Source organism: Telmatherina bonti, assembly GCF_933228915.1.
Source record: "Telmatherina bonti genome assembly, chromosome: 24".
Lineage (NCBI taxonomy): Eukaryota > Metazoa > Chordata > Actinopteri > Atheriniformes > Telmatherinidae > Telmatherina > Telmatherina bonti.
Window position 1 is genome coordinate 5,295,722 of NC_136633.1, and position 25,300 is coordinate 5,321,021.

Consider the following 25,300-nt stretch of genomic DNA (forward strand, 5'->3'; position numbering starts at 1 on the left):
AAAAATCAGACAAGCGAGACGGGATGGGTCACAGGAGGTGGAGCAACAGTTACGGTGAAAACACAAGATTCAGTGTGGCAGATATGTTCTAGTGAACATGTAAATACGTCTAAAACCACGAGGAGTTTCTGGTTTGATGTTTCTGACTGGAAACTGTCTGAAGCTGAATAAATGTGAATCTGATAGAATCTCGTCTTTGTCCTTATTAACAGTTTTTCTCTCCTTTACTGTAAACTTTAGGATAATATACATTTAGGTTTGTTCTGTAGGACAGATGAGAGTGCAGCACCGCAGTGTTCCCATCGTCTGGTAGCGGACTGGGTTTCCCACAGTAACCTGCATCGTGATGGGATCGGGTCTGGTGTGTCTGGATGTGGACCAGTCTGCAGGATGAATCAGCAATTATCGGATTATGGAAACTTTACTAGAAATGGGTTCAGTTTTATAATGCAAGGCTTCTCAGATAGAAAAAGTCAGTGATGATGTTAGAAAAGAGGCTTTTTTTTATGCCAAAGTAAAGAAATGATGTGAAACTTCAGAAAACAGCAGGAGCATGAAGAGACCAGAAACTGAGAATCTAACAAAACAAAGTAAGTGCAGAAAAACACTAAAACCAAGCTGAGAAGAAACACGAGCAGAGTGTTGACACCACAGAAAGGTTTCTACCACCCATCGCCAACATGGATGCCGGTCCAGCGAGCCTTGGTTGTCCTTATTTATGTTATTTATTCTTTTTTTTTAACCCCCCCACAATGTGGCAATTTGGTCAACATTGTTGTTTTTAAAGTTGGTTAAAAATAAAGTTGTACAGTTGTATATGTTGGCGGGTAGATTAAGATGCAGACGTTGGATCAGAGAGGTCCACAGCAAGATGTGATTGTGTTGCGTGAAACATAAATCTGATAGAAACATATTTAAGGCTGAAACATAAATCCTGGATGATTTTGAGGTCAGTCTGGATGCAAAGTTTGGCTCTCAGAAGGAGGATGTGTCCTGGGAAGCAGGAGGTCTGGGGCCTGTTAAAGGGGGTTCAGTCAGAAACTGGTTTAATGTTCTCCGAGACCAGCTGCTGTGAGTTGTTTGTTGAATCTCCATGGCAACCACTGACAAATGTTCGTTCTTTCACCCGACGGGAGCGAGAAGATTTTATCGAGCACATGGACAATACGAAGAGGTATTCCGTAAGGATAAGAAGACTGGAAGCCACTCCTCCACTCGTCAACTATTTAACTTTTCTTTCACTTCACCATTTGGGTCCAAATATTGGCTAGAACTGTCTCTGCCTGCAAGCAAAGGTCCTGGAAAGATTTGATTACATTTGCAGGAAATGTGAGGAATAGAATAAGCACAAGCGATCCAGGGAATGAACTGGATTATTTCCAGTGGGAAGATGGGGATAATTCTGCCATTACAACTTCTAACTCAAAAATAATTCCCACAATTACTGTCCAAACTAAATCCCAAGATGACATGGTGGTAGATGACCCAGATTGCAGCCATGCGGTCCATCGTGGTGTCTAAGGTTGTGATAGGTTGGCAGGGGTAGGTGGGTCTTCTGGGGGTTTTCTCAGGCTTGGTTGGAGGTCTTTGCTCTCTGGGAGCTGTGCGTTTTTATCTAGATTAAGGATATTGTTTGGAAAGGTTATGTTCAAGAACGTGACTGGTTGTCTGTTCTCATTTCATGCTGATGGATATAGAACTGAAACATTCAGTGGATCATATTTCCTGTGATAATGAGAACCCCATCAGACCTGATCAGACTCATTCATCCATATAAACCATCCCATGTGACACATTCTGTGCTCATTCTGCTTTGAAACCATTTCTACATCCCAGAGTCATTATTTGTGGTTGAAATGATATCATTAAAAAGAATTTACATTGTGGCACAATTCACATGTTAACCTTGACAGACTATAAATACGTCTGTATTAAAGGATTTATGACATGTACATGTGTCAGCCGCAGTTAAAGTTCAGTAAACTAAACCACAACATTTATTTTACTGGCCTTGATTCATCGCAGGTTAAGTTTAGAAACAAACCAAAGAAATAAACTGCAGGGTGGCACAGTGGTTAGCACTGTGGCCTCACAGCAAGAAGGTCACCCAAAGACTGCTGGGATAGGCTCCAGCTTCCCTGCAACCCTGAATTGAATAAATTCAAGGTCATTCAGTTTAGAAAATGAATGAATGATTGATCGCAGGTTAAGTTCAGAATCAAACCAAAGAAATAAACCTCTTCAGTGTGACAGATCTAGTGTGAATCTGCAGGTTTGCTGAGAACAGGTTAATTATTGATGGTTATGGTCATGAAGGTGTGGCAGCTGACCTCTGGTCAGAGACCAGACCATTTCCAGTCCCACAGTGACGGCAGCGTGCAGACACAGAGGATGACGGAGAAAAAGTCCCGGCTGGTGAGAGAGCTACAGATGACCAGGTTCACAGAAGAAACTGCGTGAGTAAAACTTTGACTCGTTCTGGTTTCTCAGGTTCTTTGGTTTTGTCGAGATCTGGAGGACGAGGAAAACTTGTTTCCTGTCTGGAGTCTTATCTTGGATAAAGATTCAGCGAGTCCAAACGTACGCTGTGTTCATTTCAGAGTCGTAGACTTCCTTTCTCTTACTGTTCATCACAGCAGCCTGAACAAGCCCTCAATAAACTCTGGGACCAGTAACTGGTGTGAGATCCATCTGGACCAGGACCTCAGGAGCTGCTGGAGTCCAGTTTCATGCTCCAGTCGTTTGATGATGAGAATGAACGTGTGGTAGTGTGTTTCTGACTGTGTGTAGTTCAGACCCATCTGTACATTACTTGTGACATCATGGAACAGAATACGATGTAAAACTAGTGGTCGAACACAGTTCAGTCGCTGTCAAAGTATCAATAAACGGATGGAAATGACCATTTTAACCTTCTTACCTGAGGGAAAGTTAGTACTTGCCTTTAAATATTCCTGTATGTGTGTAATCCACATGAGCTTCCTACGGTTTGACACACCAGTATTATGGGCTGGGCCATGAACACAGATGCTGCTGCTGGTAACACTCAGAAACTTCGACATCTTCTGGATGAAAAGTTCTTTTTCTCATCGTGTGAAAATTCAAACTTGAATTTAGATTTTTGTTAGTTCTGACCTGCAGAGTTTTAAGTAAGCTGGCCACCTCTGCTCCATATGGAGCCTCACCGATCAAACAGGTTGCAGGTCATTCCCAGGCAGGTGATAAAGCTCCGTCATCAGCATGGAGCTTGATAATAAAAGGCTCCTGATTGGCTCAGCTCACTGCGGCTGGACAAACACACGTGGACAGACCAGTACACTCCAGCATGTAAACACCCACATCAGCTTCACGCCAATAACATGAACTGGTGTGAATGATACTTTGTTTATCCCACAGGGAGACTGGACTCGTTAGGGAACACCTTCCAGGTGGATCAGGGAAGCTAACTGGTGCTTACTGGTGACCACAAACACCAGGCTCAGCAGGGAACTTTGTGACCACCAGTAAACACTGGTTAAGTATCTTTCAGTCCCTGATGTGTTCCTCTTTGACAGGGGTGCCCAGCTCCGGTTCACGAGAGCCACAATGCTGCAGGTTTTCCATGTGTCCCTGCTCCAACACACCTGAGACACATTAATGACTCATTGAGTACTTTTAAGTCTCTGGTCTTGGTTCTGGTTCTGGTTCTGGTTCTGGTCCTGGTCTTGGTTCAGGTTCTGGTCCTGGTTCTGGTCCTGATTGTGGTTCTGGTCCTGGTCCTGATTCTGGTTCTGGTCCTTGTTCTGGTTCTGGTTCTCATTCTGGTTCTGGTTCTGGTTCTGCGGAGCAGACTGAACCTTCCATCACAGACTGACAGAAGATCTGCATGATGGTTCAGACTGAAACGGGTCCTGAAGGATGTTGACCTGATAACCGGAGAGAGACCAGAAGAGACTCTGCAGGACTTTCAGGATTTTAGGACAGCTGGTCTGTAGACATCTGGTCCAGACGGTTGGCATTGTTTAGGTCTTGGATCAAGGCAGGATGTTTTCCACAACACAGGAACTATTTTCGGACTCAGACTGGCTTTGAAGTGGTTCTGAAAAATCCACCATAGTGGTTCTGAGCAGGTTTTTCAGAACTCTGGAGCTGAAACCATCTGGACTGGCAGTCTTGTTTCGGTTCTTCAGCCGACTGTTCATAAGGAAATGTTCTCACTGTTAAACATGGTCCTGAGTTCTACTGCTGTTTTTCTTCCATGTGGTTCCACCAGTCCAGGGGTCGGCAACCCGCGGCTCCGGAGCCGCATGCAGCTCTTTAGCGCCGCCCTAGTGGCTCCCTGGAGCTTTTTCAAAAATGTTTAAAAAATGGAAAAAGATGGGGGAGCGATATGTATTTTTGTTTTGATCTGGTTCTGTAGGAGGACAAACATGACACAAACATTCTTAACGTTTTCCAGCGCTGTAAAAATGTGTAGAATAAATATTAAATTTCAACATTTCTGTCAAGGAGGATTTGCGTCATCGCCTGCGACTCACGTAGCCTATCAGCAGGGCGGGATGCCCGGCAGGTGGCGTTGTAAACAAACCGGGGCTGTGTGATGGGACATGGATCCCAAAGGGAAAAAGAGAAAAATAACCGAGGAGAACAGAGGATTCAACGTTTCTTGGACCGAATCATTTGCAGTCATTGCCAATGCGGAAGGATTGCCTGAATGTTTGCTCTGTAGCGAGAAGTTGTCAAATAACAAAAAGAGTCATGTGGAAAGACATTTCCAGGGAAAGATGCTACATTTGCAGCCAGTACCCAGTTGGGAGTGACACAAAAAGTGCGATTGCATTACTTCTGGAGAAATTAGAGAAGCGCAAGAATAGATTTAAGTGGATTGCATCTCCAAACTCCACTGCTGCAAGTTATGTTGCAACCCGGGAGATAATAAAGCGTAGAAAACCGTTCACAGATGGTGACTACATGAAGGAGTCAGTCATCAGCATATCAGGACACGTATTTCCAGACTTCAGAAACAAAACCGAGATCATACAGAAAATCAGAGACATACCCCTCTCCACTAAGACAGTGAAGGAAAGGACCATTAAAATGGCGGCAACATCACCGATCAGCAAATCAAGGACATTAATTCAGCACAAGTTACATCTTACATGTTGAGAAGCTGACCAGTGATGTCCGACAACAGAAGTCACATTAAACGGGGAAGAACATCATCCTTCATAGACACAGACTGAGTAACAAAGTGGATGTTTTTATAAGATGATTTCTGATGTTTGTCAGTATATATGTGGAATGACACGTGGTAATGGTGCTCAGGTCGGAGGATAGCTGCGTCGGTTGCGTGTCTAAAGAGGATGCTGCTGCGTTTTACCCTCGCACTGACTTGCTTGGCAGAAATCAAACTGTATTCATTTGATTTGATATACTTTACCTTTTTTTAAAAGGCTGCAGGTTTATTTTTTATAAATGCAGGCTGCGTTTTATTGCGCTCTGTTTGTTGCCCAGATAAGGGGCGCGTTATGCACGTCCCATTTTGTTGTTTTTTTCGAATTCTTAAAAATAAAAATGACATAAAAAAATCAGATTTCTTTATTGGATTGTTTTAGTTTGATCAATGCAACGAAACATAACTCATTAACATAGTAATGAAGTTAAACATGAGGCGGCATCGTACAACAGAGTCGTCACGTGGTGCGTCATTCTCTACAGGATGCGCAGCGGGGAAAATAAACATTTTATCATCAAGGCTCATTATGTATTTGTAGCCAACTTAGTCATTTTGATAGTCAGCTAATATAGATACATAAAGCATGTGTTGCCTTCATGATAAGGCTTATATTAGGCTTTTATTTTTTTGCGGCTCCAGACATATTTGTCTTTTGTTTTTTTGGTCCAATATGGCTCTTTCAACATTTTGGGTTGCCGACCCCTGCACCAGACGTTTAAACACCTTTCAGGATGATTTTGCAGCACGTTTCCTCCTGGAAGACGATGGTTCCCCAACATCCTTCCAGTTTTAATGATGCCTCGGTAGTTCTGAACCCAGTTTTAGTAGTTTCTGCATCTCCTGAGATGTTTTCTCTGCTTGATTCTGATGGTCTGACTCTTCTCAAACATGGATGTGTTTTTCCACATGCTGGTTGAAGAAGTGAGAAGCTGCTCATTCCATCAGCTTCTTATCTCATAAGAATCTCCTTTGTTTTATCTTGTTTTATCCCATCAATACGACGAAGACTCCTGGTTATGAAATACTTTCTCATTATTTTGACTTTACAAGTGGTGGGAAATGGGCTTATATCCTTACAAGTCATGTTTGAGGGGAAACATGCTAAAACTAACCAGTGTGGAGTTGGTGTATCTGTAGCTGAGCCTCTCACACTCCAGACAGTGTAAAGTGATGCTACCAGTAATATTCTTGGACTATTTTTGTGTTCTTTTGTTCAAACAGGCCCAGTCCAGGTCCAAACTGATGAAGCAGAACCTCAGCAACATTTGGCAACAGCTTTGAGTTAGTTTCATTATGGGTGGTCCAGATCTCTGTAAGGACCACCTGACTTCCTGGTGTTGTCACAGCAACGGAGAAAACAGCTTTCAGGTAAATCTGCATAAACTTTAAAGCAGAAGTATGCGTCACAAGATGCTGTGAAAGTTCTGATGGGATGTGGTCCAAGCAAGCTCTACACACGACATCACTTCATTTCGTTGTCACCGGCTGCCAGTACGACATTCTTTGGTTAACGGAGAGCGAAAGATGAGCGCTTTTACAACTCACGCTCCACAGTTGCTCCTAAAGGGGACTTTGGCCAGTCGAACAGCCCATGCTTCGTGTTTGACTTCTGTACTGGCTTGTTTGTTTCTATGAGGTGATCAATGAATCATGTTTTAAGAGATGTGGACGTGATTAGACCTTAAATTGTTTCAAGTAAATGTGTTTATGTAACAGGAAGTAATGTGAGCATGAGTCATTACTACGTTGCATAATGTAAGCAGGAATGGGAATGGACCGTCCCATCCTATAAACACAATCATCATGACGTGCTGGTGTGTGCACATGTGCATGTAAATCTTAACTTTATGTAAGAAAAGGACCACAGGAAGCTGCAGCTAGCTGCGGCAAGCTAATGGCAATCCAAACACGGTCTTATTTAGATTTTACTGCCTGCCATGTACATGCAGTGATGTGGGAGTAAGTCAGAGGGGATAGATGATAGAAGGGAGGATTTGGGTTGTTGTGCAGATGGATGATGTGTGTTTTCCCTGCAGATGAAGATGGGAAGTGCATCCAGGCTGATGTGAGTTCTGCAGCATGGATCAGTGTGAGGACAGCGAGGACCGAGTCCCTCCCTCTGAAACCAGTCAGAGGTGAGACTGTCCATGACTCTTGTCCACTTCAGGACCTACAACACCAAACATGTGGACTCACAGTCTGATCTTTGTTTTGTTGCATTGCAGAACTGAACAGCAGCCAGCCGGGGATGAGTCCACCACAGAGTCCTCCAGTGTCATCTCAAGATGTCTGCGATGGTGTTGCACTCATTGGTAAACACATTTTTAGTTGTTCTCATTAATCAGACAAGAACGCATCGACGCGGCTCATTTTTCCCATGAAACACGAGACAATGTGAACAAGTGGTGTTTAAAATCACAGCAGCGAGCAGAAGAAGCAGTCGTCAGCAGACCAGAGAAGTACCATCAGCTCATGGCAGACGGGATCCTGGCACACACGCTACATGCTAGCTTAACCGCCACAGGAACGACTGGCCACTCACGTTTCTACTCCTGATGATGACCTCATTCATGTGGATGTCTTCACGTTTGGGGACATGCTGTAATGAAATAAATAAAACACATGGAACATGAAGTGATGGTTGGATATAAAATGCTCCCCAACGTGGCTTATCTGTCCCTGCTGGTGGACATGGAACATGGAGACTCTGGACTCCAGTCCGGCACCTTCCAAAGGGAAGGGACTGACAGGTCGGGTCCGCTCCTTTTCCCAACCCAGAGCAGAGGAACAGAACGATGTTCTCCACAGCCAGACGTGGTGTAGCGGCCATCGGGCAGATGGAGGCAGGTGGAGGTGCCTCCATGCCCAGGAGGAAACCTGTTGTACAGCTGCAGATGTGTGCAGATAGTGGAGACGCTACATAACATGCTACTAAATGGTAACGTGTCCCGTTCAGCTGCGACCAGCGCTGTTGTCCCCGACCTCCAACCATCATGTTGGAACCAAACTGCTGCCAAACGTCTAGAAGTGATGCAACACATCAGAGGTGGACAATTCTCATTTATTCACAAGTTTAGTCTCATTTCTGTCTTCATGTCTCCGTCTCCTGCACCTCCTCCTCTGCCAGGACACGCCTGCTGGGGGGACAAGGTGGAACCACTGCCCCCCCCCCCCCCCCCCCCCCCCCCCTCTCCGACTACATCTGCAGCGCTGCAACCCAGCTGGGACACACAGGAACACCAGTATGTTCCCAGTAAATAAACTGGAGTCAGAGACGTCTCATTTATGTACATTTATTGTATAAAGTGAAACAAAGGAGCATTTTGTTCCAGCGTATCTCTGGACTCCTTCATTTTCCCGCCAGCTTCTAATCTGTGGGAGTGGGCAGCGCCCCCCCTTCCTCCTCCTGTGGACCAAGATGCACTTTCTCCCTACATTTTATTGTCTGACCACTTTATTTGTCCTTTCTGGATAAGTCCGGTGGTCTGATGAGACGCTGACAGCATCTGTCCCCTGCTGACCTCCTCTGTCTTTCTGGTGGTGCTGATGTCCATCCCGTCTCCACCAGATAAAATACTTTTACATTTTACAACCTCATCTATTAGAATTTCTTCCTCATTTCCCAGAAAATTCCTTTTTTTTTTTTTTTTTGCTTTTTTCCTGCTGAACCGTCATGGAAATGAGATCATTAATATTTATCAGGGCGCCTGACCTTTTATAGCCAACATGTGGGCGTGGCCAGATGTTCCCTCTCCGTGTTAAACTCACTGTTGATCCTGATTTATAAAGGAAACAGGCGTGGGACGTGCTGCTTTAGAAACCAGGACGGTTTCCCTGTTTTCCGTACGGACGCCGCCTGGAGTCATCGTTGCTACGCAGGTTTATAGACGAGGCCCCAGGTACCTACACTGGCTCTGGTCATTCTGGTGGTCTTGGTGACATTATGGTTTGGGTGAGTGTGTGGCAAACTATGCCTGCACAGAAACTGATCCATTGACTGAACATATCTCCAGCTACTCATCAGAACCAACCAACCCAGCTGACTGTCAAACCTTTGTACGACTTTGTTCTTCACTTGAAAATGCTCATGAAATGTATGAGTGTTCAGTAAGGCTGCATTTTTCTGGAAAGTTTCTTTGGGCTAGACTCATGGCTTTACTTGGAAGCCTATAAATGTGACCGGACGGTATGCTGTTCTGAGGATCTATGCCAAACTGGCAGAACATAGATGGTGATGAAAAATACTTTGAAAATACTAGTTTTGTTATGAGCAGCCACCTCCAAATCTGAGACCATGGTCCTCAGCCGGAATAGGGTGGATTGCCCTCTCCGGGTCGGGAGTCAGGTCCTGCCTCAAGTGGAGGAGTTTAAATATCTCGGGGTCTTGTTCACGAGTGAGGGAAGGATGGAGCACGAGATGGACAGACGGATCGGTGCGGCGTCTGCTGTAATGCGGACCCTGTCTCTAAGGGTGGCCGGGCTCTCCCTTAGAGATGGGGTGAGGAGCTCGGTCATCCGGGAGGAGATCAGAGTAGAGCCGCTGCTCCTCTGCATCAAGAGGAACCAGTTGAGGTGGCTCGGGCATCTGGTCAGGATGCCTCCTGGACCTCCCTGGTGAGGTGTTCCAGGCACGTCCCTCTGGGAGGAGACCCCGGGGAAGACCCAGGACACGCTGGAGGGATTATATCTCTCGGCTGGCCTGGGAACACAATGTGGCTGGGGAGAGGAGAGTCTGGGCTCCCCTGCTTAGGCTTCTACCCCCGCGACCCGACCCCGGATTGATGGATGAAAATAGATGGATGGATTGATGTTACGCTCATTCAACCTCCCTTCTGAGAAGATCGCTTTTCTCCAGCTGGCTGGAGAAAAGAAGAAATGAAAGATAAAAGCTGCTGCTCAGCAGCATGTTGCAGCTGTTTGCTGCTTCCACCATCTCTGCAGTCCGACTGGAGTCATACTGGACTCTCTTCAGCCTGCAGACAGTTGGCTCAGCTCACAGCCCTGCTGAAAGGTCTGGGTTTTTATAATGAAGGTGAAACCCCCCCCCATCAACCCTCCAATACCAGCACTAACCATCCCTGTTTTCTTTTTTTCTAGCATCACACAGAAACCTGACAGCCACAAACCCAATGCTGCATCTGTACCTGGACCTGGTAACACCTCGGCTGATCAGAGGTAAGAAAAGTATTGATAAGTACTGGTACCAGAGTGTTGAATGGGACCCTTCTGGTGTAATCTGAACAGACCTTTCAAGTGTTGGCAGAGGTAGTGGAAAGGAAGTAAGGATGACATGGGGAGGTCATGCAGAGGTTAATAAATATTTTAGTGGAATATTACCTGATATAATCATTAGCAAAGTGAAAAATATCTGCTGTAAATCAGAACCTTTTAAGCTCCAGAACTTAAAGTTTCACATTGATATTTTATTTTCTCTTGAGATTAGAAGGTTTAGCACCTAACTGAGCCTCATTGAACTTTATTATCGCTTTATGATGGAGTGATGTTAGATAGGACTAGTTGAACTTGGAAATGGTCCATTGTCAAGTAATCTAATGACAATGACATTTATATGGCCTGTAAAGATATTTATGTAAGGGATAATGCCCGATGTGGTGTCCATTATCAAAAATTAATGCCTCCGCCTTGTTGCTGGAAATCGGGGAGGACGTGCGATGGTTGGTTTCTATAACAGCATAAGAAAAATTCGGCTGTGGAAAAATCTAAATGCGAACAGCACGGACCTTTTTAATTCTTGAAGATGGCTGTGAAATTCGCGTAACCGTTGGAGCATTAATGCAGAGAAACACTGTCCGCTGTACCGCTACAGGGTGACGTCAGAGCCGCTCTGTCCCTCTTTCAGAGATCTGGAGCTTCATCACAAACTAACTGATTAAATATTATTTAATACGGTTGAAACAATATGACAGATATTTTATCTGCAGGGACTGATTTCAACTAACAATCTCGGTAGAACATGAACATAATACAGTAGTGAGATGGGGAGGGATCGGGAGACTTTTTTTCCTTTCTTCCTTTTCTACTCTGGTTATTGTTCAACCGATGGTCTAAATTAACCTGAAAAAATAAAATAACTTAAAAACTGGCAGATCAGATACATTCATGAGTAAGCATGGGCCGCTGCTTGACATAGTCCTTCCAGATATTCTTTCTGCTTTCTGTTTTGTCTGTTTGTCGCTGACATTTCTGACGTTTGAGCCAGGGCAATGATTTAGAATTATTCAGCGTTATTGGAACGTTTTTTTAACTGGTGTCCTATACCACTTTTTAACGGACACCCTGCAACCAGTCAGAATCCAGTATTTACCCAGACCATGGTATAAATACAGTATATATGTGACAAACACGAAGTAGATGTGAGTCCTGATTAATTTACTATTAAATCCTTTATAAATGTATGAAATCAAACATGAGGTGATTTGGATCCATGGGTGGACCAGAAGGTTGAACGTAAGTTGACATAGCCTACCAATGTTAACAAAGCTGTAATAAGCTAAGAGAAACTCCTGAACAGGTTAGGAGGTAATAATGGTGTAACACTCTGATTTATTGTCTTTTTATACAAATATTAGAACACAGGCAGAAACGCCTGTAAGACAGCAGGTGCTGACAACAGAAAGAAATCCCTCACAAGCAGCACCAGAGTCCCTGGCAAACCAGGCGGCTCCGGCTCCTGCGGCGGCGGCTCCTGCGGCGGCGGCTCCTGCGGCGGCTGCTCCTGCGGCGGCGGCTGCTCCAGTGCCTTCAGCAGGTAGGAACTCAGTGGTTTGCGTGAGGAAACCTCAGTGTGTCAGAAGCACACATGAAGCACACACTGCTCTTCTGTCTGGTTTCATCCTAAACACACCGTGTAGCGGGAAGCTGTGAGGCTCCACAGTGAAAATCATTCCTAAACATCTGGAGCAAAAGTCAACTGATCTGTGCGTACCGGACCGTTGGTGGACTGGTCCGGACTTTGACTGGAACCTGCAGCTCCTTGTTTTCTTTTCCACTCATTCTGTTGTAGATTTGCTGCATTTGGGATCATTGTCCCGTTTCAGGTCCCAGTCTGGCTGGATGAGCAGTTGGACAGCTTCAGTTTGTGTCACTGGAAATAAAACTAAATAACAACAAAGAGATAATGTCATCTGTAAATCCACCTGAACAACATGATCCAGCAATGTTTGGCAAGAAGACAGGGTGTCATGTCTCCGCCTTTCTACAGAGAGTGAACTCTTCAGAATTCGGAAGGCGTTTGTTGGGAGGGTGTCATTAGTGATCCTGAAGCAGCTCCTCGATGGCCTGGAGACAGACAAAGTCTTTAACTATCTGGAGAAGGAGGCGGTTTTGGAGGAGAACCACACCCGAGCAGATAAGGCCCGCGCGCTCATTGACAACGTGAGAAAGAAAGGAGAAGAGGCCTGCAAGCAGATGATCAAGCATCTTCAGAGGAATGACCCGATGCTGTCCTCTCATCTGGGTCTGTCCTCGGCTCCGTCTGCTCTGGAAGGTGAGGCCATGATGGCTTCTTCCCTCAGTAGAGCTTTCAGTGTTTCTCTTTGAGGTTCAGCTGTAAATCCAGGAATTTCTCTTAGTTTTTATTGTGCTTGTTGGACTTTTTTTTTAAAAAAAGATAAAACTTCCAAAGAAGCTAACGGGAGAGGAAGGAGTGACTCTCCGGATCAGCTGGAAAGCTGGAAGCTGATGTTTCCAACATTTTGTCTTTTTGGGGAAATTTAATTGTTGCTGGTAAAGTTAAAATTCTGGATGATAGTTTAGATTCCAGTTAAATAAGAATCCTGGATGTGTTGCTGGACAGAAAGGAAAACTAATATGTGAGCATGATTTATGTCAGGTTAGCCGTAGTTTCTGGATATCTACTCATTCTTTTTAACCTCTGTTTTGTTCTTATTTCAGCCTCTTCACCAACAACGGAAGGCAAGTTCTGGGATGAGAGAAGTCCATCTTACAATCAGTGACACCCAAGTCTTTAACTGTGTTTCATGTTTCAGGGAAAGGAAATGTACATTTGTGGGAAAGTGACAGCAAGGGTGACAACACTGGTAAAACACACACACACACACACACACACACACACATAAAAAAAATCTTCATTTTATCAGGAAAAATGAGATTTGAAATGCAAACATGAGTCACATACATCCTGTCTGGGTTCATTTCCTGTGTAACACGGTTTGAGACACAAGTTTTATTGTGAGTTCTTGTCTGAAATTTACAAGCCGTTTTCTTTTGATTCATTTCAAAAGGCTAAACAACAAAAAGTGCTTGGACACAGCAGGGAAGTCTTGCTTCAAGTTGCTGCTTTTATAGAGAAACTGTTTACTGACGACTCGCATCATGCATGCTGAGGGGACATTTATGTTTTTGGTATTTAAGTGTCAAAGTCAGTAAAAAAGAGACTTCTTTCTCTTCTGTATTAATCTGAACTGAATGATAATCCATCAAAGTAATGTCATTGACTAATCATATTATATCAAGTCATGTCATGTATTACATTAAACTATATCATGTCATCTGATCTCATCTCATCTCACCTCATATCATATCATTTTATATCCCGTCATGTCATATTAAATATCACATCATATCATGTCATGTCATATAAAACGTCATATCATATCATATAACATATCATGTCATGTCATCAAATATATTGGTCAAATGCAGTTTATTCTTGTTATTCTTTGTAAAATAAAGCATTTCTTACATAACTGAATTTAGTTTTGCCTGCTGTGTCCGCTTCGGTATTCCAGAATGACTGATTTCATCCAATCATTTGTAACTCCAGGGAATTTAAGGGAAAATGATTTAAAGATCCTCTTAGCTCTCTGTTATGCTTCTTTTCGACATTCTTGATGTCTCCTCTTCCACTTGTCCGACTTTGGTTTCTTATACTGGATCTCATTTGAGAAAATTCAGTGTTGAGAGAGAATGAAGCTTTTTCTTTACCTCATAACTCTGCAGTTTCTTCATCCCATGACACTTGACAGGAATTTGGTTTTTATTTAAACAAAATTATGTTGTGGATTGTTGTTGACTTTATTTCATTTTTGATTTTTCATTCCAGACCAGAAAGCTGCATCAGAAAGATCAGGTAAGAGCAGCCGATGTTCTACATGGGATTTCTTGTTTTCCACTTCTGCGGCGTGCTTTAACGCGTTTGTCCCGCAGCTGAAAGTTCATCAGCTGCTGGTTTTACAGATGTGAGTTTTCAGAAGCAGTTTCTGGAGGCCCACAACCGCTACAGAGCGAGGCATCATGCACCACCTCTGACTCTGAGCAGCGAGCTCAACACTGCAGCGCAGAGGCGGGCCAATCAGCTGCTGGAAGGGAAGACCGCCGTCCAGAGTGGTGTCAAAGATGGAGAAAACACCTTACATATCTACGGCCCAAACTCCTTCATACCAACAGGTGGACTGTATTCTATCTATGTAGTGTTCATTATTAGTTTAAATGAAATGTTTGTAAAATTAGATTAAAAATACTGTCGCTTCTCTCTGGACCTTTACTGCCATCTTTACTTTGGTTTTGATTCTCTGGAGCTGGAGAAGTCAGTCACTCTCTGGTTTTCTGTCTGGCTTCCAGCAGCAGAAGCTGTAGATTCTTGGTACAAAGAGGTCGAGGATTACGACTTCAGCAAGCCTGGATTCAAAATAAAGACAGGTGACGTACACCGTATGAAACCTCCCTTTCACAGAAAAGATCGTTTTTGATAAACAAAAGGAAAAATGATTGACTGACATCTAAACCCCGTTGATCAGAGAACTGAACGGCGAGGATAAAAAACCACTGAAGTCAGGGTATTTATCCTGGATGTTTCAGTAATCTCCATTGTGATAGGAAATCTTTTTTACAAGGATGTCCTGGGAGCAGCACAAAGCAGATGGAAAACATTACACACTAGTTCATATGAAATCCAAACACATTAACGGTGAAAACAAGCAGAATCATACACAACTATTACAGGTGCAATCAGAGACTAAACTTCACGTTGTGGTGAGATGTACTTCAGGTGTTTCTTCCTTGTTGGTCAGAAACACTCACACTGTCTCATTGTGTTTTCTTCCTGCAGGAAGTTTCACCCAGGTGGTTTGGAAGGACAGTAAACTACTGGGTGTGGGCGTGGCCTATGATGGTACCAAGGCCTTCGTGGTTGGACGCTATCGCCCAGCGGGCAACGTCACAAATGAAGGGTATTTTGAGAAAAATGTCCTCTCTGAAGGTAAGTCAACGTCACAGCTCTTGTCATACTTTCAGAAGGTTTCTGCAAATAAAAGTAAATATTTGCGTCGGTCCGTGCGTTTCCATGACAATCTGAGTGGCCGAGTCAGCCACGCCGGTGGCTGGATTCCCTGGTTGGTTGTGAAGTTAGATCTCATTCAGCATGTCTGCTGCTCCACAGTTTATGGGGATCATCAAACCCGACAGTGTTTCGGTTTCATGGGTTGGCTCAATGGGTTCCACTTCCGATATTCCAGCTTTTAGCTCATGTCCACGTCCAAACCTGTGTAGTACCTGTAGCCTGAGTCTGCAGGCCACATGAGACCAACACAGACCACACTGACATCCTCCTGCTGGGCCACTTTTACAACCAGATGAGTAGCTACAAACACTGCCATGGATGGAAGTAAAACTGGAAAAAGCCTGTAGAGGACATGTCCAAGTTGCTCCTTATGGACACCGTCCTGGAGGTTTCATGCTGCAGCACACCTACATCTAACTGAGTCATTGTGTTCGTTGGGGAGAGCCATTTTATTTAAAACAGCAGGGAAACATGGAAAACCTGCAGGACCGTGGCTGTTCAGGACCAGAGCTGGACTCCCTGTTTGTGTTGGAAAGGCTGTTGATCAGGTGTGACAGCAGGCAGCTACTGAGGACCAGAGAACGATGATGTAAACCGCTCAGTAGCAGGAAGCAGCTGGAGGATGACTTCCATTACCACACACGTTCCACAGCTCCACACCTTCACACCTCTGGCTGCATCGCTGAGGTGGAGTGTTTAGCAATGACTTTGTGTTACTGACACACTTAGCCAGAAAGGTTTCAACTGTGGGGTGGTTGGTGGGATGACATGATGGTTGGCTGGAGATGACACCAGTAACACCACCAGGAACAGCATAAAGACCAGGAGGACTGAAGAGTTTAGAGGACCTGCAGGGTGTTGCCTGCTTTGTTCAGAGACATTCTGGGAACATAACACACACACACACACACACACACACACACGCTGTAGCGTGAAATGGTGCAATGTGACTGGATCAGTAATATGTGTGTTGAATCACTGATGGTTTTCTGGAAACTTCCACCAGCAGTGTGCCGGATTACCAGTATCTACTGGATCACTGTTACTTCTTTGACCTTTATTTTTATTTTCTTTCTCTTCAGAATGTTTACCGTCGCCAGTGAGGGCAGGTACGTGCCAGCAATGTGTCCTCTTTCTCCACATGCAGACTTTCGGCTTGTCTGTGGCTAAAAGTTCTTCATACCTGTTTGTTTTTCAGATGAAAGCTTTCGGAGGGAGTTTCTGGAAGCCCACAACAGTTATAGAGCGATGCATCGTGCGCCACCTTTGACTCTCAGCAGCGAACTCAACAACGCCGCGCAGAAATGGGCCGATGAACTGCTGGAAAAGAAAAAGTTGGCTCAAAGTGGCACCAAAGACGGAGAGAACACCTTCTATCAGTACAGCTCACAATCCTTTCTACCATCAGGTGACTACTTTTAACCTTTCAGAATCATAAAAGATCAGGAAAGATGAAAGAAATGCACAGTTAGCTCACAAGTTCTGCAACTACAACTGTTTGTTTTTGTTTCTAACTTCAGAAATGAGACAACGCAGGTCCAACTTGATCAGATGCAGAGTTTAAGTCGACCTTTCTCATGTTTCAGGTAGAGATGCTGTTGATTCCTGGTACAACAAGATCCAAAATTACAACTTTAATGAGCCGGGATACCAAAGCAAATCTGGTAAAACACAACACTTCCCAAAGCCTTGCAGAATGAAGATGCATCTGAAACATGTACATAACCTGTGTTTGGTCTCATGTTTCTCCCCTTCAATAATATCCATGGTTTTATTACACATAGTTGGAAAGTCTGATTGGTCAGCTTGTGCTTGTGTTGGTCATCCTGAGACGTGAGCCACCATCAAGCTGGGTTGAGGTCTGGACTCTGCACTCTGGAGCGGCTCTGTGATGATATTGGCTGTGTGGGGGAGAGTGGAGGTGGTCCCAGACTGTAAGGATATGGGATCACCACTTGTCTGACTCCAGAATGTCATACCGATGTTTCCATCTATCAATACCTGGCAGCACCTGAATCTCAGAGTGAATACAGAGTATTACAGGAGATAAATGGGGGACACTACCCACACATTTAGCTGCATTGCCCACTCCACAGAAAACAGTCCTTATAGGTTGTAGCTCCATAAGAAGGTGATTATTCAGGCTTCCCAGTCACACATAGTTGAACATAAATTTGGTATTATTCAATGGGAGAAGTAACCAGTTTGGATTAAACTGTGAGAAAACAAGTGAAAACCAGCTTCATTCACACTTGACAGGGTTATCTCGTTTAAAGCAAACTGTTGTGAAGGTAGGACCTCATTTTTTTCAATGCGTCTAGTGATGTGTAGAAAGTCTCAGTAAGAAGAGCAAAGTGACCTTCTGCTTTGGTCAAACCACAGAACAAGACTGTGTTGGTTAGATTTGGTCTCATGCTGTGTCTTCCTGCAGGAAGTTTCAGCCAGGTGGTGTGGAAAGACACCAAAGAGCTAGGTGTGGGCATGGCCTGTGATGGAACCAAGGCCTTCGTGGTTGGACACTACCGCCCGGCTGGAAACGTCACGAACGAGGGGAACTTCGAGAAAAATGTCCTACCAAAATGTAACGTATATTAACTTTTTTTTTCCCTCAGATTTAAACCTGGGATTAATCAATAATAAGATCAGGGATCAGACTCCTGCTGACCCCAGGCCTGACGTCTGAACTGACTGGTTTCACTTCGTAAAACAAATGAAACCTGAGATCCCAGAAAGAACGTCACCCAACAACCAAACGCCTGGAGTCGTGACCTTTTACTGAAAGTCTCAGTAAAGCATCAAGCCTGATGGAGCAGCACTGCTTTTCCTTCAGGGAGGAACTCAAGCTGTCATGAAAAGCAGTGGCAGAGCAGCCAAAGGACCAACTGGAACCATTGTTAGATCGTGTTTTTGACAGTGTACATGACGGCCGTGTGATGTCCATGTCTGCATGTTGAAAGAGACTCTGACACTCCTCCTCCTTTCAGGGTAGAACCTGCTGGTTGACCCAAGTCTGAGGAAACGTAAGTATGCTTCTTTATCACATTCAGACATTATCACTCCCTCATCAGTCAGCATCATCGTATCTACAGATCGATAGCTGCAGCTGGGTCGTCATCATCAGATTCCCGTCACGCTCAGCTCGAACACCACGATGCTGATCGTTCTGCGGGAATGTTCTGACGGGCCGCCGTTAGGAGGCGACGTGGAGAAGAGCCGTTTATCCTGAGTTATCAACGAGCCACAGAGGAATCGATTAGAATCCAAACCTGTTTGGAGGAAATGATCAGTCCTGGAATCCGCTCTGCGTCCGACACCTCATCCCACCAGGACCCAGCGATGCTAACAGAGTATCCATGACTGATCCACCTCCACACCTCCCACACCACATTCTTCCCTCTGCGTCCTGCATTTGGACTCATGGCTCCATCAGAGGCTGGAAAGCCTCTTCCTGTTCAGGTCTCTGAAGGTGGAAGTCGTAATTCTTCCAGGATGTTGTTTTTCTGTCTGTTTCCAGTCAGAACTTCACACTGAATGTTAGTGTTTGTGTTCCGGTTCATGTCAGCTGCAGTTAGTCGTCTGCACACGTGACAAACTGCATGTCAGAGAGGAATCACGCAGCAGCGTTGGGGACGTGACTGCTGGGAGGTCTTCACCGTACCCCATGATGTGGCTTTAGGGCGGAGTCAGACCTGGATAGTCTGCTTGGAGACTCGGTTCAGTTGGGGGGTACTCCTCAAACCAATTGGACCTTTTTAATAAAAAGCTCCAGTCTCCACCAGAGGAGGCGTTGCAGCAGGACTTACTGAAGAAGATGAGAATACCAACAAAGAAGAAAACTGGTTAATCTATTGGTTAATGCAGGATGACTTTGGTTTCTTGTGGATAACAGTTAAACGTGGAACAGCATCCGATCCTCGGAGCCTTCAGGTGATCTCCTTTCTACCAGAACTTTTATAGAACGTCTGACCAGGTGTTTTTTGTTATAGAGCCGCCTATCATGTTGGTTGTGTTTACCCATGATGCCATGCACTGAACCCACAATGCACTTTGTTATGGAGTCCACTTCTGTACTGGATCCCCTTGAAATGGACTGAGACCTGCGTTTGTCAACAAAGTCTTCTTCTTTGATCAGAATTTATTTGCTCATTCACAATACCACAAACTAAGAGGACTTTCCAAGCAAACAGACTCTGGTGTGAATGATCCCTTCCAATCAGAGCCCGTTGGACGGTAAAAATAACAAGACATGAAGAAGAACAACAACAAATACTTGTTTAAAGCATTTTTAGTTAAACTTTGTGTCAACGCTGTGGTGAACTTTTATGATGACTGGAATCCGCTCCACCTCCCTGCAAGCCTTTATAGAACAAAGCAGTGATGGATGGATGGATGGATGGATGGACGGACGGACGGATGGATGGATGGACGGACGGATGAATGGATGGATGGATGGATGGATGGATAGATGGACGGATGGATTGATGGATGGATGGACGGACGGATGAATGGATGGACGGATGGATGGATGGATAGATGGATGGGTGGATAGATGGACGGATGGATGGATGGATGGATGGACGGACGGATGAATGGATGGACGGATGGATGGATGGATAGATGGATGGGTGGATAGATGGACGGATGGATGGATGGATGGATGGACGGACGGATGAATGGATGGACGGATGGATGGATGGATAGATGGATGGGTGGATGGACGGACGGACGGATGGATGGATGGACGGATGGATGGGTGGATGGACGGACGGATGGATGAATGGATGGGTGGATGGATGGACGGATGGATGAATGGATGGGTGGATGGACGGACGGATGGATGAATGGATGGACGGATGGATGGATGGGTGGATGGACGGAGGGATGGATGGATGGATGGATGGATGGATGAATGATGGATGAATGATAGATGGATGGACGGACGGACGGATGGATGGATGAATGATGGATGAATGATAGATGGATGGATGGACGATGGGTGGATTGATGGAGGCTGCATGAATGGACAGATAGACGGTGGATTAATGGATGATAGGTGGATGGATGGATGATGGATGGATGATAGGTGGATGGATGGATGATAGGTGGATGATAGGTGGATGGATGGATGATAGGTGGATGGATGGATGATGGATGGATGGATTGATGAATGGATGATTGGTGGATTGATGGATGGATGATAGATGGATGGATGGATGATTGGTGGATTGATGGATGGATGATAGATGGATGATGGATGGATGGATGGATTGATGAATGGATGATTGATGGATGGATGAAAAACTACAAAATAAGAAAAAACTCCTTCATGATGTTTCTGAGAACTGGTCCTGTTTTAACTTGGATTCCATTAAAGTTGGAAGTGATCCGGATCAGGATGGGATTCCTTGCTGTTCCCGTCCAGAACAGGAAAATGGGAATCTTCGTCATCCAAGCCGAGACAGACTGGATTAACGCTCGGTGGTTCCAGCAGTGCATCCATATAAAACGGCTGCAGGACCAGAACATCAGCTGGAGCTCTGAGCTCTCAGTGGTTTTCCAGTTATTTTCCATTAAATGCTTCCAGTTACTGACATGAAGTCGGTAACTAGAGTTACTCTGTTCTGGTCCAAACACGTCAACATGTCATCATGTGTCAAACACAGGTGGCCGAAGCTTCCACTCCCACTATACCTGCAGACGATCAAACCTGTTTCTTTTCATACAGAATGAAGAAATAAAGCTTATTTAAGTCGTTTTGTATTGTTGCACGTTTAAAAACAAAAGAAATAAAGCAGTTTTTATTTCATTTTCTCTGATGATTCTCATGTTTCTACATGATGACACATTGTCACCACAAGCAGCGGATCCATCCACGTGATCACATTTATACCAACATCACCTCTTCCACAGCTGCTCTGTGTGTGTGTGTGTGTGTGTGAGACATCAGTACATGTACACAGAACGAGTCGTGTTATCTGTTTCTGAACATGGTCATCCGTAACGACGCAGCATCACGATGCAGACGGTCTGATGATGCTGTCAGCCCGTTGCCATGGAGACCAGACGGATGCGACTGATTTTACTGATGTGGCGAACGATAAACTCTACATTCTGCAACATGAATAAACTGTAGAAAGGAGTTTAAAAAGTTCTTTCCTACTAAAAGAAACACATTAATCCAATAAAACCAAATAGAAATGTTTTTATTTTAGTCTAAAAGAAGCATTTTTAATTTGAACATGTAAACATGGTAAAATCTGTGAGTCTGAAGCTGCGATGTAGTCCAAACTAAACTTATGTCGACATGTTGGCTTGTTTTGATTTGCTGATTCTGGATCCGTTTTCACACGTAAAACGTTTTTATCTTCATGAACAGCCTGGAGGGCCATGCGACCAGTTTTATTGTTTTAACTGAAGTCAGACAGGAAGTAGCAGGAACGTCTCTGTTTCACGGCGCAGACGGAGAACAGAGCGACCTGCAGCTGGGAACGGCGTTTCCGTTCCGCTGCAGGTCTGAAGCGTCTTCACACATTTCTCTTCTCTCAGCGACTCAGAACAGAAACCGCGTTTTCCTTCCGACACGGATTCCTGTCAGAGCGCCGCGTGGACGTCAGCCTGTCGCTCAGCATGGAACCGGCAGGCGGGCAGGGAACACGTAGGTTCCCACCATCACCATCATCATCGTCGTCGTCGTCAGGGGAGAGATGAAGAACGTCTGAAGCTTGTCAGGACTGAGCCGTCTGCAGTTTCTGCTCCGACATGGACGGAGCTTCGATGATTTCTCCGGACACAAACAGCTCCTGAAACACACACACACACACACACATCAGTCCGCCTGCGGTGTGAAGCAGGTTTCCATGGCAACCGAGTGGCTGCTGTCTACAGGTTTACGTCACATGGATGAACAATAATCCTTCAAATGTTTCTTTTAATTCCCATTAAACACCCAGAGCTGTAAATAATCTGTAAACACGCCGACAGTTCCTACAACCAGAACTCAGACTGGAAAAATGTTACTGGGTTTGGTCTACAGAGCTGGCCTGAAGCACTTCCCCAGTGCAGAACCAGTAGGACCAGTTACCTTATCGTAGATGACTTTAACAATGAGCGAGCAGCTGGGACACGTCGCCACCTCCTCCCCGTTCTCCAGGTCCTCCTGGAGACACAAGAGCCGCTTTAAAGTCAGGAAGAGATCCGGGTTCAGGTTTCTAGAGATCTGGGCCAGGGTTTCTAGAGATCCGGGTCAGGGTTTCTAGAGATCCGGGTCAGGGTTTCTAGAGATCCGGGTCAGGGTTTCTAGAGATCCGGGTCAGGGTCTCTAGAGATCCGGGTCAGGGTCTCTAGAGATCCGGGTCAGGGTCTCTAGAGATCCGGGCCAGGGTCTCTAGAGATCCGGGCCAGGGTTTCTAGAGATCCGGGTCCGGGTTTCTAGAGATCCGGGTCCGGGTTTCTAGAGATCCGGGCCAGGGTTTCTAGAGATCCGGGCCAGGGTTTCTAGAGATCCGGGTTCGGGTTTCTAGAGATCCGGGTTCGGGTTTCTAGAGATCCGGTTCGGGGTTTCTAGAGATCCGGGTTCGGGTTTCTAGAGATCCGGGTTCAGGTCTTTAGAGATCCGGGTTCGGGTTTCTAGAGATTCCGGGTCAGGGTTTCTAGAGATCCTGGTTCAGGTTTCTAGAGATCCGGGTCAGGGTTTCTAGACATCCCGTTCAGGGTTTCTAGACATCCGGGTTCAGGTCTTTAGAGATCCGGGTCAGGGTTTCTAGAGATCCGAGTTCGGGTTTCTAGAGATCTGGATCAGGGTTTCGAGAGATCCAGGTTCGGGTTTCTAGAGATCTGGATCAGGGTTTCTAGAGATCCGAGTTCGGGTTTCTAGAGATCCGGGTCAGGGTTTCTAAACATCCGGGTTCAGGTCTTTAGAGATCCGGGTTCGGGTTTCTAGAGATCCAGGTTCGGGTTTCTAGAGATCCGGGTCAGGGTTTCTAGAGATCTGGATCAGGGTTTCTAGAGATCCGGGTCAGGGTTTCTAGAGATCTGGATCAGGGTTTCTAGAGATCCAGGTTCGGGTTTCTAGAGATCTGGATCAGGGTTTCTAGAGATCCAGGTTTGGGTTTCTGCGGCTCAGTGAAATTATATCGTCTGGTTTACTAAGAAACTTTCATCTAAAACTTTACAAACAGCTCAGAAACATCAGAGAAGCAACCAACAAGTTAAAAGACACTTGATCTTAAGAGTCTCGTGGAAGCGACAACCCTCTGGTCACGAGGTGGAAGTTAGCTTCCAATACACAATATGTGTAAAAAGCAATTCCACTGAATTTTTGGAAAACTAGACCACATGAGACCTGGTCCTGACAAAAAACTACAAGACTTAGACCCTTCCAACCTGGACTGAAATATCCTACATACTATGCAGATTCATTAAAACATAGTTTCTGGTTTTGGAAACCTTTCATCTATTTGTGAAAACGCAAATTAGGCTCATTTTATAACATTTTTGGCATCTGGACCACGTTAGACCAGATCTTGATAAAAAAAAAATAAAATAAAAAAAAACTACAAGACTTAGACTCTTCAAACCTGGACTGAAATATTCTACATACTATCCAGAATCAAGAAAATGCAGTTTCCGATTAGAAAACCTTTCATCTATTTGTGAATGCTTTATGTTTCCAATTTTGCCTTTAATTGTTGATCAGGATTGTACTATAAGATTTTTGTCAAATGAAACCTTTTAATAATTTTTTTGAAAGAAGTTTAGTTTGTAAATAATATAAAATAACAACATAAACAGTGTCACAAAGGAAAAAGTGACCATATTGTCACACCATTGCCTGAAGAAAAACAAACTCCAAAGCAAAACCAGTCTCATTAAAATTCCTCTGCTCTTTGTCTAGAAATCCCTCTGCAAGGAAAATATAGAAATCATGCTGTAATTTAACTGATACTGTTACTATCCTGGGTATTATTATAATCTGCGCAGTCTTACAGGCCCTAAAACTTGCTAATCAAATCAGAAAACAAACCAGAAACTATGTTTTATTGAATCTGCATATTATGTAAAATATTTCAGTCCAGGTTTGAAGAGTCTAAGTCCTATAACTTCTTGTCAGGACCAGGTGTAATGTGGTCCAGTTTTACATAAATCCAGACAAATTTAGACATATTACGAATCGGAAGCCAACTTCAGCTTCACCGTCTCGCGTGGGGCTGTCTCGCGGGGCTAGCCATTAGCCGTTAGCTTCACCTTCGTGATGGCGAAGCGGTCTCCGCAGGGACACGGGAAGTAATATGTCTCCGTGTCCTCGTCGTACTCAAAGTCTTCTATCTCCACCTCGTCGTGAAACACCGACATCTTCCCGGAGACACGCGCGGCGTGGACGTCAGAGCAGAGGCGGGGACGCGGACTGATGACGCAACACCCCAGGCCCGCCACAGCGCCCCCCAGTGGCGCGCTGGTGGACAGCAGGCCGCAGACTGGGACGGTACTGGGATGCAAGCTGGAAACTGTGAAATGGTCCAGTGGTCTAGGAACCATGACTGTAGTTTATGTGGGGAATATCACTGGGTGGATGGTTGGTGTTACATGGTTGTCATGGTGATGTGGACTGGGGCCACGTGGATTGTTGTCATGGTGATATGGACTGGGATCAGCTGGATGTGGATCGGTGTGGGGCTGAGGAAAAAGTGCACTGTCAGTCAGTCACTCTGGTTTTACTGGAGAGGAAGACTGGGAAGCTGTCATTATTGTTAACCGCTCTGGTTGAT

At 44.9% G+C, this 25,300-nt stretch overlaps 1 protein-coding gene across 1 annotated transcript; it reads right to left on the reverse strand.

The window, feature by feature from the left end:
* Positions 1-21,753: 21,753 nt before the first annotated feature.
* dph3 (diphthamide biosynthesis 3) lies at positions 21,754-24,907 on the reverse strand. The gene is made up of 3 exons (XM_079263731.1): positions 24,780-24,907; positions 22,618-22,692; positions 21,754-22,336 (listed from the first exon to the last, which is right to left on the reverse strand). The coding sequence occupies exons 1-3, from the start codon at positions 24,885-24,887 to the stop codon at positions 22,262-22,264; spliced, it is 258 nt and encodes an 85-aa protein (XP_079119857.1). The 5' UTR covers positions 24,888-24,907; the 3' UTR covers positions 21,754-22,261.
* Positions 24,908-25,300: the final 393 nt, after the last annotated feature.